Source organism: Pristiophorus japonicus, chromosome 13, assembly GCF_044704955.1.
Source record: "Pristiophorus japonicus isolate sPriJap1 chromosome 13, sPriJap1.hap1, whole genome shotgun sequence".
Lineage (NCBI taxonomy): Eukaryota > Metazoa > Chordata > Chondrichthyes > Pristiophoridae > Pristiophorus > Pristiophorus japonicus.
This window is the reverse complement of record NC_091989.1, coordinates 14,113,193-14,128,838: the sequence shown is the minus strand read 5'-3', so window position 1 is coordinate 14,128,838 and position 15,646 is coordinate 14,113,193. Positions and strand designations below refer to the sequence as shown.

The 15,646-nt window shown below is 39.0% G+C and overlaps 1 protein-coding gene across 4 annotated transcripts in view; it reads left to right on the top strand.

The window, feature by feature from the left end:
- Positions 1-11,145, top strand: part of usp6nl (USP6 N-terminal like) — a 266,108-nt gene extending 254,963 nt beyond the window's left edge. For all 4 annotated transcript variants that reach the window (XM_070897165.1, XM_070897162.1, XM_070897163.1 and 1 more), the window contains one exon: positions 7,868-11,145. In XM_070897165.1, coding sequence (XP_070753266.1) covers positions 7,868-9,378 — 1,511 coding nt within the window. In that variant the 3' untranslated portion in view covers positions 9,379-11,145. The remainder of the gene's footprint in view (positions 1-7,867) is intronic.
- The last annotated feature ends 4,501 nt before the right edge of the window (positions 11,146-15,646 follow it).

The following is a 15,646-nucleotide window of genomic DNA, read 5'->3' as shown; positions in this document are numbered from 1 at the left end:
GATGCGGAGGATCTGTCAAGCGAAATCTTTGACAGATCAGAAAAGCCAGTTTTCGCCGCATGCACATCGCGCCCCGAAAACCGGCTTTTGCGAGGCCTCACCAGGTCCGTCCGCACGTCATACGGATTTGACGAGGCCGGAATTTTAGGCCTAATATATTCACCTACTAATAAGTGCTCATGGTCGAGCATATGTAGGGCAAATAAGCTTTCAAATGATTACAGTACAGGTTTTTTTTTATAAAGAATTCCAGAGAACTTTATCACTACGGAGATAAAGTCATGATAACTCCTTACATCCTCCAGTCCTGGGTGAAATTAGTATTTCAACTCCTTATTCTAAAACTGATGTATGCACGACCCCTGCCTTCGTCCCTTAACAATTTGCATTCTGTTGGGAATTCTAATGGGTTAATATGGCTTTACAAGCACGATACCCTTCTGAAATGATTGAGATTTTAATCTTTTCATTATTTTAAGTGTGTGGAGAGTACTTTGCAGAGGATAAGAATGTTGTGCAGGCATCATTTATTTATTGCAGAAGTGTGTCTATTGTGTAATTTATATTCACACTGAGGTATGTGTGGGAATACAATCGAGTTATGATCATTGCAGTTCAGCCCTTTTCCAGTAGATGGCAGGAAAGTTTGCATCAGAGCATTGTATCAAAAGTGAATGATAAAAATGTTCATCTCGTGCATTATCTGTACTGTCGTACTCTTCCTGAAGTATTAAAACAATTACAAATTATACTAATTTGACTAGGAATAATATTCACATTACAGGGGAATAGCAAGCTTGCATGCGATTACGTGTACCTGTACTATATTGCATAACAATACTTATGAGTACCAAAATTGGTGACTGCTGTAGCCCTTTCACTTTTCAATCATGGCCATTCCATCGGTGTGAGACGGTGAACAGATGCCAGGAAACAAGACCCCCTTGTTTAGAATTATCTTAAGTCAAAAAGGTTCCAAACACTCCACAGTTTTTTAGTAGTGGATGTCAGTGTTGGCGCATGGCCACTGGCCAGTGGAGTCCTTCTAATTCCCCTTTTATCTTTGGTGGCTGGTGGTCTCTGAAAAATGTGGGTTTAACTATATTCAAATGCATACCTCCTAGATTTATATACATCATTTAACATTGCTTTTCCTAGGCAGGTTAGGGGCCACTGCAAAAATTGAAGAGTGGCATTTTCTGTGTGTGTACATGCACAGAATTGGCTTTGCACATTTAGTGGGATAGCATAGGTGGCATCTAATCAATGAACAGCTCATGGAACCCACAAAGAAGTTGCTCCCTGATGCCATCATATCTCCAGAGGTCACACCATTTACCTTGGAGAGTGCAGTTGATGGTGTTCAGTCGGCAGTGCTCCAAGGTTTAAAAAAAAAAGGAGATTGTGTCAAGTACAGTATTGTTTTATCCTAATTGCTTAACACGGTTTGTAAAGTTTATCTGTTGAAGACTCCACAAGTAATGCTGGAATTGATCTTGTGACTCTTGAGTGCAATACTGTACTTTGTAATTCATGTTTCTATGTTTCTATCTGTGACTGAAAGCTATGTTGTCACCTGGGTAATTCATTGAGTATTTTAATTTCTTCTTATGACTGATCAAAACCAGTACTATGCCAGAAAAAAGTTACCATGCATAGATTTTGACAAGTGGCTGTGCTGATCAAGGCATCACCAAAAAGTGAAATGTTTGTTGCAGCTTGTTTTTAGAAATATTAATTCATGAATTTTATAATACTTGGACATTTTCTGAAATGGCTAGTGCTTTGCATTTGTAAACAAAATTTTAAATATATGCTTGCAGATGAAGAATAGATTGAAGTATGTTTTTAAATATTTGTTGAAAAAAAATCTCACTTCAGTTGTTGGCAATTCTTGATTGGTGTAGAATACCACGCGCTTCAAATTTTGAGATAAATTTCAAAGTTACAAAACCTTCTTTGGTTAGCTTTTCATAAACACAACACTCGCTTTGAGTGATTGTTTCTGCGTCATAAATGATTTCTTGCTTCCTTTCCACCTCAGTTCTATTGTTTTTTTTTCTTCTTCCCTCCTCATTGGCAGATACCAAACGTCTCACTCTGCCCGGGGGCCACTTTCATCTCTACAACAGCAGTTGGTGTGGCAATGGATCACAATTGTTTTCTATTTCTTTGTGTTTTGCTGGAAGCTGGTTTGGCAAAAATTGGGTTATAATTTTCCCACATTTATGAAATCCTGAATGTGAAAACTCAATGCTAGCAAGCATTTGTGTCTGCTGATGAGGGTTTTGTCAAAACAATGCTGCTAATGTTTATATGTAAATTGTATTTGATAAATCATGGTAAGGAGGTACTAAATTCTTGTCTGCAGATTACTTGCAATTTCTAACTCTCTGGATTTAATGATTTGAGTGCTGAAATTAATGCCCTTTTGAGGTTTTCAACATACTCAGGTGATGTTTGTCTCAGAGATAATTTAAATCTTTTGTATCTATTTTAATGCCAAATATTCTAAGCCAGAATTTCGCAATAGAACAATAGAATTTCCGGCGCAGATACAATGGGCCGAAATGGCCTCCTTTCGTGCTGTAAATTTCTATGAGCAAAGGGATGAATCCTTTAGTATTTCTAAATGACAGTGTTTCTGGTGAATTCCTCGAGTATTGTGAAGGGGGTCAAATCAAGCTCAAGGTTGCCCCATGGGACACCTGGGTTGCTTTAAAAATGTTTCAGGCCCTTCAGGATAAACTATTTTCTAAATAATAGTTAGAAATTTATTGTATTGTGTGATGACCATCATATAGCACTGGATAATAATATATTCAACTTCTTCCAAATAAACTCCTGACACGGGTATACACAATAAAATTAATTTAATAAAAGTGAATTGTGATACAGGTCAGCTATACAGCTTTCTTTCTTTCTCTCTCTCCTTTTTTCTTTCTCTCTCTCTCCTTTTTTCTTTCTCTCTCTCTTTTCTTTCTCTCTCCTTTTTTCTTTCTCTCTCCTTTTTTCTTTCTCTCTCCATTTTTATTTCTCTCCTTTTTTCTCTCCCTCCTTTTTTCTTTCTCTCCCTCCTTTTTTCTTTCTCTCCTTCCTTTTTTCTTTCTCTCCCTCCTTTTTTCTTTCTCCCTCCTTTTTTCTTTCTCTCCCTCTTTTCTTTCTCTCCCTCCTTTTTTCTTTCTCTCCCTCCTTTTTTCTTTCTCTCCCTCCTTTTTTCTTTCTCTCCCTCCTTTTTTCTTTCTCTCCCTCCTTTTTTCTTTCTCTCCCTCCTTTTTTCTTTCTCTCCCTCCTTTTTTCTTTCTCTCCCTCCTTTTTTCTTTCTCTCCCTCCTTTTTTCTTTCTCTCCCTCCTTTTTTCTTTCTCTCCCTCCTTTTTTCTTTCTCTCCTTTGTTCTTTCTCTCTTTCTCTCTCTCTCTCCTTTGTTCTTTCTCTCTCATCTTTGTTCTTTCTCTCTCTCTCCTTTGTTCTCTCTCTCTCTCTCTCTCTCTCTTGTTCTTTCTCTCTCTCTCTCTTGTTCTTTCTCTCTCTCCTTTGTTCTTTCTCTCTCTCTCTCTCTCCTTTGTTCTTTCTCTCTCTCTCTCTCCTTTGTTCTTTCTCTCTCTCTCTTTCTCCTTTCTTCTTTCTCTCATCTTTGTTCTTTCTCTCTCTCTCTGTTCTTTCTCTCTCCTTTGTTCTTTCTCTCTCTCTCCTTTGTTCTTTCTCTCTCTCTCTCTCTCTCTCTCTCTCTCTCTCTCTCTCTCCTTTGTTCTTTTTTTTCTTTCTTTTGCATTCTTTTTCTCTCAATACAAGTTGGAGTATGAGCCCTAACTCTGGCGAAATAATTTTGATGTTGAACATTGACACCCAGTGCTATAGATTAAGATGTTCCTCCCTGCCAATTCCCAACTGTGCTAAGCAGGAACAACCGGAGGAGAAAGTCATGCCAAAAAGCTTTTGTTCTGATGTTTCACATTAGACAGATACAGAAAATTAATTTTGTACAATAAATCTATACTGATAGTATTTTGAAATCCACAAAGGGCATGTAATAATATTCAGATAATTAGTTTTCAGAGCAGTGACCCATTAGTACTAATCTTCCCACTCCATGCTTGCTTGTATTTGAGGGCAAAGGTGATGGGCTCTGGTTTGCTTCTTAATCTCACAAAGCAGTTTGGTTTCAAGATATTCCTGATAATCCAAATCTGTTTCATATATTCGTGGGTTTTGACACAAGCTTTCATTAATGTGGGAAAAAGGTATCTGATATCATGCATGGCCACATTAAACTGGACATGGCAATTTTTCCCTTTTGGATGCTGCTACCTCATGTTCTTCTTGTATACAAGAAAAATTCTCTGGTTTCAAGAATTAATGTCTTGCTGTCATTAGCTTCTCTTGCAATATCTTCATTGCATATCTTGTGTGTGTTTTTCTGTCAAGTTCATGGATTTCTCAGAAAAAAATGGAAAGAATTTGTTTGGCAGTAGTCCCTCTATTAAAAATATCACCAATCCAAGTAATGATTGACAGATTTGGCTTTGTGGCTTATGTGAATGTCTGGCTTTTGGCCTCTGGTGTAGCTGTCACTGTTGTTGTCCATCTGAAGGTGTATGGTTATGAATTTCATGGAACACATTACAAGACAACTAGTTATAAATATAAAATATGTAACATGACACAGCATCCTTCCTAATCTCCTTTATTATTAAAAATATTTTCTCAAATGCATGCTTTTGAATTTGACAACTTTCATTGCAAAGGTCATAAATGTCCATTTTGTGTCTTGACTCCTCCAGGGACAACTTTACGAAAACATTTTAAGAAATGCATTCAAAAATGTGTTTAACTAAAATATGCGTTCCTCATTCAACCTTCTCTGGATAGGAATTGCTGTCATCCACTGGGATGATGCCCAGTGATGCAAATTTTCTCAAAACAACTTGCATTTGCACTTTTATAATAGAAAAAAAGCCCAAGGAGCTTCATGGTATGAAATCAGACCCTATCAGGAGGAGTTGGCCAAAGACACTCTTGATAAATTAGGTTTAGGAGATACTTTAAGGTAGAGAGGGATGTAGCAAGACACAGGAGTTTGGAGGAGGGATTTCCGAAGCGGGATAGGATAGCTAAAGGTTCTCCCACTGTTGGTAGAGCGGGGGTAGGGGGTTGGGCACGAGCAGAATGCACTGCTTCAAAAAGATCATTTCTCCAACCTCCTTAAAGTGATGCTTTGGAGCTCCTCTGTCATCATCACTCTGATTTGGCCAGTGTGAGAGGTGTTTGAGAACAGCACAGATGGTTTCAGTTTTATTTTTCCGATCTCCGATTGATGCCTCCCCAGGTAGTCTGGCTGAGTTGAGGATCTTGCTGTGCGGGGAAAAATTAATATTCTGCCTTAAGCAAGAGGAGCCATTCGGCGCACTGATGCACATGGTCTACAGGGCTGTAGTAATACCTGCCCTCCTGTATGGCTCAGAGACATGGACCATGTACAGTAGACACCTAAAGTCGCTGGAGAAATACCACCAACGATGTCTCCGCAAGATCCTACAAATCCCCTGGGAGGACAGATGTGCCAATATTAGCATCCTCGACCAGGCCAACAGCCCCAGCACCGAAGCACTGACCACACTTGATCATCTCCGGTGGGCAGGCAACATAGTTCGCATGCCAGACACGAGACTCCCAAAGCAAGCGCTCTACTCTGAACTCCTTCATGGCAAACGATCCAAAGGTGGGCAGCGGAAACGTTACAAGGACACCCTCAAAGCCTCCCTGATAAAGTGCAACATCCCCATTGACACCTGGGAGTCCCTGATCAAAGACCACCCTAAGTGGAGGAAGTGCATCCGGGAGGGCGCTGAGCACCTCGGGTCTCATAGCCTAGAGCTTGCAGAAATCAAGTGTGCAGCAAACCAGTCCCACCCACACCTTCCCTCAACGACCGTCCCACCTGTGACAGAGACTGTAATTCCCGCATTGGATTGTTCAGCCACCTGTGAACTCATGTTAAGAGTGGAAGCAAGTCTTCCTTGACTCCGAGGGACTGCCTATGATGATGATGATGCGCTTTGCTACTTGGCTGCCCAAATCTCTCTCTCATACTTTTTTTAAAATATGGATGGTACTTCTTCAGCTTATCTGATTTTATATTACCTTTAGACAACCTTGTGTCAGGCAAAGCAATACAGTAACAAAATTGTTTTGTCCTGTTGTGTCATACCATTCTAAAAATTGTGTCCGACCTTTGGTGGTTTGAGTACGCAGCCACTAACAATCCACTAAATTATTCTGTTACACAACAGGTGTGGAGAGCTGCAGCAACAAGTAGTATAATGATTTATTTAATACTTGCAAATATTTAACTTGTATCAATGTCTGAAATGTTTTTCACAAAATTAATTACTTTGAAGTGCAGTAACTTGTGCAGGCAAGCACAACAGCTATTCTGCACTGAGATGAATGAGCAGTTTATTTGGTGGTGCAATGGTTGATGAATGTTGGCTGGAACCCCAGGGAACTCCACTCTCTCTTCCTTGAATAGTGCCACAGGATCTTGCATGACCACCTGAACCATCCGGTCAGGCAGATGAGAAATCAGTGTAACATCTTGCATCTTTGACAGTGCAGCGCTCCCTCAGTATATCACTGCAGCATCAGCCTTGATTATGAACTTCAATCCCACCGGGGTCTTGAACACGTAGCCTTCTATCACAGAAATGAATGTGCGACCAACTGATGCAAGCATCCTTGAATTCCTTTGCTCCCTTAGACTTTATTACTTTGTTTTCTGGAGAGACATTTTATCAGATTTTTGTCATCAAATTCAATTAATCAGTACCTTAAAATAAGGGATTGCTGCTATGCACAGGGCACTTTTTATGGTTTTGCTTCCCTTTTATCTCACATAACTAGCCTTTGTCAATGAGTGTTGATGGGCTTTTCAGTCATGGAGCGTATCACAGCGGAGTTCAATCGTATCCTTGTCCTACGTCCATACTCCCACACTTCGCACTAGGGACCAATGGACAAAGTTCAGGGATGGGACCCCCCCCCCAGCTGAATTGATTTATTTTTGTATTCTGGAGTTCAATTATAGCAACCCCACTGTTAAAATCAACTAAATCAGCACAGACAAGGGATCACAACTTGTGTCATCGTGGTTTTTAATGCTCAGCGTCACGCTGTGCAATGTATTTACTCACGAAACCACACAGTGAGCTTGAAGCATGGTATTTCCCCATGATGTATAGTGTAATAAATCTCAAACTTACTTTCAAATCATGATGTACAGCATCAGTTTTGGTCAAATAATGTAATTTTTGTCCTGGGGGCTCTGCTGTCCATTGTTGCCTGCTATGAGTCATGTGCCAACAAAGCAAACTAGCCTAAAGTCAAATAAAACTGCCCCATAAACTTCATTTCTATATTTTAAGGAACACATTTTGGATGCATTTCAAGGCAGTTGTACATCTGAGGACTGATCTGATGAGTTTTATAACTTCGCAACTCCTCAATGTATCGCCCACGTGTTATATGAAGCAGTTGTAGCAATAACGATATGATTAAAACATTGAGGATTATAAAAGCAGATAGTTTATGTCACTGCATGTTAGAAACACTGGAGTATTTTCTAAACTAAAAGTGTACCTTTCTTCATTTCCCCCAGTCAGAACAATTTCAGTTGAGTTTGAAGGTTCATAAATGGGAAGATCACAAATTGTAAAATGTTTAATGTTGTATGTGCTTTCCTTGTTAACTGTTTGATATTTTCTACCTGTACTGTCTGCATGAAAATAAATTATGTCCATCAAAAATATGAACTTGAAAATGGAATATCTGCTATGTTTTCTAAATACTGTACTTCAATGTTAATTTTCAGGTAAACCTGAAGAATTTCCACAGAAATCACTTGGCCAAGTGCCCATGGAGCACCCAGAACCACCTGCTTTCAATCACATGATCAATGGTAAGAACAACACAGCTAAAGTAGCTCCTCCAACTGCAAGGAGAAAAGATAAAAAGACATCACCAGAGAAACTGCAGGAGAAACAACCTGACAACAGGCCCAGAAAGAGCTCTCCGGAAAAACCGACTGTTAAAACACAAAGAGCGGGCTTTGTGGAAAATCATGGAGGCAAAGTGAAAGTGCTGCCGGATCTTGATGTGAAAAATCAGCACGGGCTCCCATCACAGCATGCGTTGACGCACGGCTATCCCAAACAGCTTAACAATGCTACTGCTAACCAGAACTCGAATGCTAACCCAAGTGCTAAGAAGGAATTTGCACCAAAGTGGAACAAACCTACAGGCTTGAAAGGTTCAGAAGCAACTTCAAAACATTCTGCAGATGGCAAGGGCAGAACTGGAATCTACAATGCACCAAGCTCCCCATCCAGTCCAGAGGAGTCACGTGTGTTGACAGGTAGAACAAAGACAATGATTATTGAGGTTGATGAAACAAAGAGGGACTCAAATGCTTCAGAATATGACAATGTTCCTGGGGTGGATCATGAATATGAGCATCGTGCTGAGGAGATGGTGGAAAAGAGAGAGCCTGGTATTGTGCAAAATAATGCTCTCTCACGAGAAGCCATATTGAAAAATACTAGTCCCTCGAGGCTACTGCCGGCACCATTTTCAAGCAATACAACCAACGTCAGTGCAGCGTCTCAACCAAGACCTCCACGGACTCATTCTGTATCAGGAAGTTCCAACCAAAGATCTTTAGTAAAGCGCCAACCTTCTTTGCCACCATCCTATAGTAGCCCTCCTGGGTACCATGGTAGCCTCCCACAGTATTCACCCACCAGAGCTAAAGACATGCCTGTCTTGCCACAGTACAGTTACAATATGTCTGGAGGTCGAGCAAATCATGACAATAGGTCATACGGTACGAAGCTAGCACATATGCCAGACTATCCAGATACTAGCATGAACTCCTTCACTATTGGCCGCCAATTTTCTAATTCTTCACAGACATTCAGAATTGCAGCGCAGCCTTTAGACACTGGACGATATGATTCAGTGAACACAGCCAACTATGGAAGGCACCCAGTTCCATATGAAGGTACACAACAGCATTCACCAGAATACCAACTAGATTACAAAAGGCAAGAGCAATATGAACGGCACTGGAACCAGGAAAGTGACATAAGGTACAGAGGAAATATGCAGCGATCGCCCAGTTTTCGGAATGCACAGCAGACTCCTGTCCCAGAGTTTAGCTACCAAGGTGTGCCTGTAGCTGGCAGCAATATCTATAATAGAACTTTACCATATCCTGATCCACATGCACAAACAAGATATCCACATTCAACTCAGTTTGGTCCCCAACATTATGGAAAGCCTCAGACGGATAGAAGAGCCATCCCAGAATCAGTATTGCTTTAAGACACTGGCTACGCCCTTTTTAAAAGTGATGTGAAGAACAGTGTTAAAGTAGAAAATCTCTGACATTTAAAATGATGTATCTGTATTTTTTTTAATCATACAGAAGGAAAGAAGTGTGTAGCATAGTCGAAAACTGCGGGTAATGGTTCTCACTTTGAAAATGTCCTAACCAAGTACACAAGGTATTTCTCCAGTACATCTGGTTACCAGAATTTACAAAATATGAAGACGAAAACCACCCTTTTGTTTAGAGTTCGTTGAACATATACTGTGTGTATTCTAATGCCAACAAGCAGTGAGATTTGAACCCATGCCTGCAACAGATTGAAGCAAGCATCTTAAGTGATGTACTACAAGGTTCCTGATTTGTAAGATTTTTGATGGATTGGTTTCCAGTCTGTTTCCATCTCACTATTCAGGTCAGTCCTGCAATTGTTGGTGTACAAACCTGACATGCATTTTGTTTAAAAAAATATATATATATATTTAGGTTTATTCTGGGACACTTGCAGTTTTTTGATCTGAAGTCCCAAAATATGCTCTGATTTTCCCCCAATCACTTGTGAAAAATTACCTGGGCTACATTTCCCTTGAACCTGGCCAGACAGTTTTAATGCCAGTAACAAACCTAATCATGTACTTTCTAGCTATACTTGTACAGGAATGTTGAAGACTGCCGTGCCATCACACTTGAGCTAAATTAATAGAAAAAATATACACCATAGTTGAAATGCAACAAAAACAAAACTACAATGTTTTGTAATGTTTTCACATCACTTTTAATTGTGGCCAAGTGCATCCTGACATGATATTTGTGCAAAAAAAGTTTTATTGTAAAATAACACATTAATCTTTTACCCTTTACTCTGAATGTAAGTTATACACATTTGCATCTGAATACATTAACAGGAATTATTTTCCCTCCAGTTTTTCTAAAACATTATTAAATGGTAGAAACCGTCCTGCTATTTCAGACCGTATGATTATGATTAACACATTCTCTTGGTTTGGTTGGAAGTTAAAATGGTATCAATGGGTGTTGGAGCTGGGATTAGGCGGGTTTTTGGACCAGTTTGCTTTGCATTTATGTCTACAGGTTTTTGTTTCAATTTCTAATGATGCAGCCCAACTTATTTCCAGGTAGCTAGATGTATCCCATAATGAAAATGTCATATTGACTTTTTTTTAATGGTTTTAACTAGAAAGGAGCAGAGGACTTATGCTGCAGATTCTGCCTAAGTTTGCAGTCGGATTGGTTTAGGGTTTAAAATCTCAGCAGAGTAGGAAAACACTGGTAAGAACATTGAAATGAACTAAAAACACTGATTCAAAGACATGATTATCAACTGACTGACTATATGTACGTAAAACAACACTACTATGTGTATATGTGTGTATGAATATGTATATATAATATATACACAAATCAAATGTGCAAATTAAATTATCAATATATCACTTAGACATTTTGATCTGAATAAATAAATTGAGACTGTTCATTTCCTGCTCAACTTTTCACTTGAAACAATCGCAGAAAAATCCAAGTAATATTGAACTATGTAATTATTTGTAATAATCCTTTAAGTCTTAATCATGAGTCTTTAATATGGACACTTGCTTTATAGTATACTTTAAATGAGATGGGGCAGCTGAAACCTGCTATCTGAAATATATGTATCAGCAGTGGTAAATACTGTAGAATTTATATATTCACACTATTTTCTTAAGTCATCTGCAGCAGTTTTATAGCTGTGTATTCTATTTTGATGTGACTGTACTTTTTTAACGTTACAAAAAATAATTTGAAAAAGTTTGGTTTCCTGTGTTTTACTATTCTTAATTGAGTTTTTTTTCCTTTGACATTCATGGTAGCAGTTTTAGTTTTTGCTTTTCACGGAAAAAAATTGTGTTTCAAGGTAGTTTGTTTAATATAAGTTATATGATCAAATATTTCAGTATTATGTTTCCGATTGCCACAAACAAGAGTTTATGTCAGCAAGCCACGTGACCTTCATTTCTTTTAATTACTTTTATGCATAACCTAATTGAAGTTTTCGGAGTTGCAAAATGGATTGACTAATCTCGTTTGATTTTTTTTTGGAGATGTCATTAGCATAGTGGGTATGTCTATGGAAGTTGTCAGTGTGAACTTTCAGAAGGTTTTACACGTGATTGTTAGCAAAAGTGGAATTAGAGTTAACCTTGTGACATAGGTTGGTAATTGGTTCGGAGTCGGAATATAGGGTTAATTCTCTAATTAGCGGGATGTGACGCGTGATTCTCCAGGGATCTGTACTGGAGCCTCAGCTATATATTAATATATATGGAGATTATATCTCCATATAGATTAATGACTTGGATAAAGGAATAGAGATATGTATATCCAGAACCAGTATAATAGAATTAGAGTTAGGCCATTTACGGGTGAAATCAGGAAACACTTCTTCATGCACAGGGTAGTGGAAATCTGGAATTTGCTCTCCCAAAAGGCAGCGATGGCTGGATCAATTTAAATTTTCAAGATTTGAGATCAATAAATTTTTGTTGGTTAAGGTATCCACGAACATGGAATGAAGGTAGGTAAATGGAGTTGGGTTACTGATCAGCCATGACCTAATTGAATGGAGCAACAGGCGTAAGGAGCTTAATCCTCTGATAAAGAAGCCGTTCCTGCCCACATATAGCAAGATCTGCTCAACATCCAGGCTTGGACTGATAAGTGGCAAGTAACATGTGCGCCAGACAAGTGTCAGGCAATGATCATCTCCAACACGAGAGAGTCTAACCACCTCCGTGTGACGTTCAGTGACATTACTGTTGCCGAACCCACCATCATCAATATCCTGGGGGATCACAATTGATCAGAAATTCAACTGGACCAGCCATATAAATGTTGCGGCTACTTGAGCAGAAGCTGGGTATTTTGTGGCGAGTGGTTCACCTGACTTTCCAAAGCCTCTCCAATGCTTTCAAGGCGGACGTCAGGAGTGTGATGGAATGTTCTCCACTTGCCTCGATGGGTGCAGCTACAACAACACGCGGGAAGCTCAACACCACCCAGGACAAAGCAGTCTGTTTGATCGTCAGCCCATCCATTAACTTAAACATCCACTCCCACCACCACTAGCATACCGTGGCTATAGTATGTGCCAGCTACAGAATCCATTGCAGCAACTCATCACGACTTCTTCAATAGCATCTCCCAAACGCGCAACCTCCACCACTTAGGACAAAGGTAGCAACGCCCATAGCCCATAGAATAAATTGTTAAAAATGGCGGCCTCCTTTTCTTGTGTGTAAAATATCATTTCTAGGAACATATGTTAACTTCTGCAGGATTAACCATTGTACACATATCATTAATTACAATCTTCCTGAAACTTGTAGCCAGTATATAATGGCATGTCTCCAATTAACTTCTCTCATTAAGCAGATGGTTATTTCACATTAAAACCTACCAGTGCTGTAGGTTAAAGTTCAAATGTTCAGTGATCGCCATCTTTGTATATTTATAACTATTTTACGATATTACTTTTGACTGAGTCAGAAGGTTTTGGTTCAAATCCCACTCCAGAGACTTAAGCACATAATCTAGCCTGACACTTCAGTGCAGTACTGAGGGAGTGTTGCACTGTCTGACGTGCTGTCTACCCAATGAGATGTTAAACTGAGGCACAGTCTGCCCTCTCGGGTGGATTTAAAAGATCCCATGGCACTTTTCAAAAAAAAGCAGGGGAGCTATCCTGGTGTCCTCGCCAGCATTTATCCCTCAACCAATATGTAAGGACAGATAATCTGGTCATTTATTTCATTGCTGTTTGTGCGCAAATTGGCTGCCACATTTCCTACATTACAACAGTGACTACATTTCAAAAATACTTCATTGGCCGTAAAGCGCTTTGAAATGTTCTGAGGTTATGAAAGGCACGATATAATTGCAAGTCTTTCTAAAGACTAAAAGCAAACATTATTACAATTGAAGGACAATCAATCGCAGTATTTCACTGGCAAACTTCAAATCAGTCTGATTAATCCTTTCCTTACATCACCAAAACTCTATCCAGGAGTCCATTCCAAGTTTTGATCACTCTGAGAGAAACTATTTCTTGATCTCAGCCCTAAATTTCCCTCAAGTGTTCTACACTCAATTTAATTAAAAATATTCCAAATTTCCCCATTTTCATTCCTTTAGAGTTTCTTGTGTCTATTATCTTCATACTGATGATTCCTTTTGGTCTACGTTTTTCCATTCTTTTCTCATAACACAGTCCTCTGACACTCGGGATCAGCCTCCTGGCTCTTCTCTACACTGAAGTCATTACATGAACTTTCCTTTATTTCTTGTTGACCACAACTGGGCTCAGTACTCGACATGTGGTCTGACTAGAGCATTTCACGGTTTGATTATAAATTCCTGTGACTTATATTCTATTGTTTTGGCTATGTAATCAAGAATTCTATTGAAGATATTGATTGCTGCTTTGCATTGGTTGGACAAATTGAGTGTCGAGTCTACTAAGACTTAAATGAGGTTGGCCTTTTGATCTATTTCAGTTCATCTATCCAGACAAGTCTTGCCATTACAGCATCCAGTTGGCTCTTATTGATCCCAGAGTATTTTTACTCCACTACTCTTTATGAAGATCTTCATAATATCTGACTTAAATTTTCCTTTTACTAGTTTGAACTTGTCACAGAATAAATCTCTGAAAGCACAGCATTTATGGCAGTAAAAATAGTAAAATAATGGATTGCATTAGCAGAGCAATAAAGAATGAATTAAGAGGCTGTACAGTTGATTTCAAGTATTGGTCAGATCTCCTACACATTACATTGCACAGTTCTGGCAACCAAGCAAGAATATTATTGCTCTAGTTGGACAAGAAGTAAAAGTATTTTGAGTTGGGAAACGGCAAAGAATTGGGGCTCAGTTTCTTTGGAAAAAAGAGCATTTTGAGATCATGGTAAAGCTTGTAAAATTTTGATAGGAATAGACAAAATTGATCCAAGCAAATTACTCACTATGGCAAAAGGTTTAAATACTAGAGCACAGGCTTTCCCAGTTGCTCAGTGAATAGTAAGTAGCTAATCCCAACAATAACTCAAGTTTCGGATCTATGCTCTCGGCTGAGCAGCGAAATTGTCATTAAATGCATTTTTGGATTAGGGAAGGGGGTATTTTCTGTGATTCTTGTTTGTGATCAGTATCCAGCAACCTCTGCTGGAAGTATGTGTGTGTCGCCATTGTAGGAGAACAGGACAACTGTGAAGCCCCCACTGTTGAATAAATTGCCAGCACTTGCAGCTCTCATGAATAATGGATGCTTGGAAAGGATAGTAGAGTGCAATCAATGCAAAGGAGGTGTAGCCCAATCCGATTTCTATACCTGCAGGGGGAGGGGTGAAGAGAAAATTGCTAAGTTTTTAATATTTTGTTTTAAAAGGATGCAAGTTAATAATTAGGAAATCCAGAGTAAAATGGAACCTTTTTGCCCAAACAAACAAAGAGGATTATAGCTGTGCAATAAATTATCATTGAGGTAGATGATGCTGTATTTCGGAAGAGAGAATTGTGTTACATTGGGTTTATTTACCTGCCCAATATCCAAGCAATTTGTAGTGAACCCAAGGATTGATTGGAAAAGTTTTGTCACGATATATTGGCTTACTGGCTATATCACATGCCAAGTGTGCTCTTAAAACAACATTGGAAGGCAGTAAAATAAAAAACACTATTAAAATCTGGCTTAGGCTATAAACTGCCAAGCCGATTTATTGAGTGGTAAATGGATGTGAACCATAACACTGACCCATTATAGATTTACAATAGTTACAGGCTTAACTTTTTTCTCCTTGGAAGATTGAACATAATAGTCACGTCTGCTGTGCTAAACTTTAATGTGAACTGGATTTGGTACAAGATTCCTGCCAATAAACCTTGTATGGTGGTTTGCTGCTGATCTTCCACAGCGTTTCTCTCTGCCCTGTGTGCATCTTTGTGACCGCTTCAGACAGACAACTCAGTTGTAACAAGACCAACAGAGATCTGATTGAAGCAAAGGAAAATTAAAAATGTATTTCTTTGATTAGTAGCTCTATTTTAATCTAACATCTTCAAACAAAATTCACAGGATGTTTTTATTTGAATTGCCTGGTTTAGTCCTTCCCTCAGATACCTGGTGCATATAACATCTGTTCTCAGGCTACTGTTTATCAAAACAAGTTGGACCATTTTCTTTGAGTTTGGCTTTAATCCCCGATTAGTAAG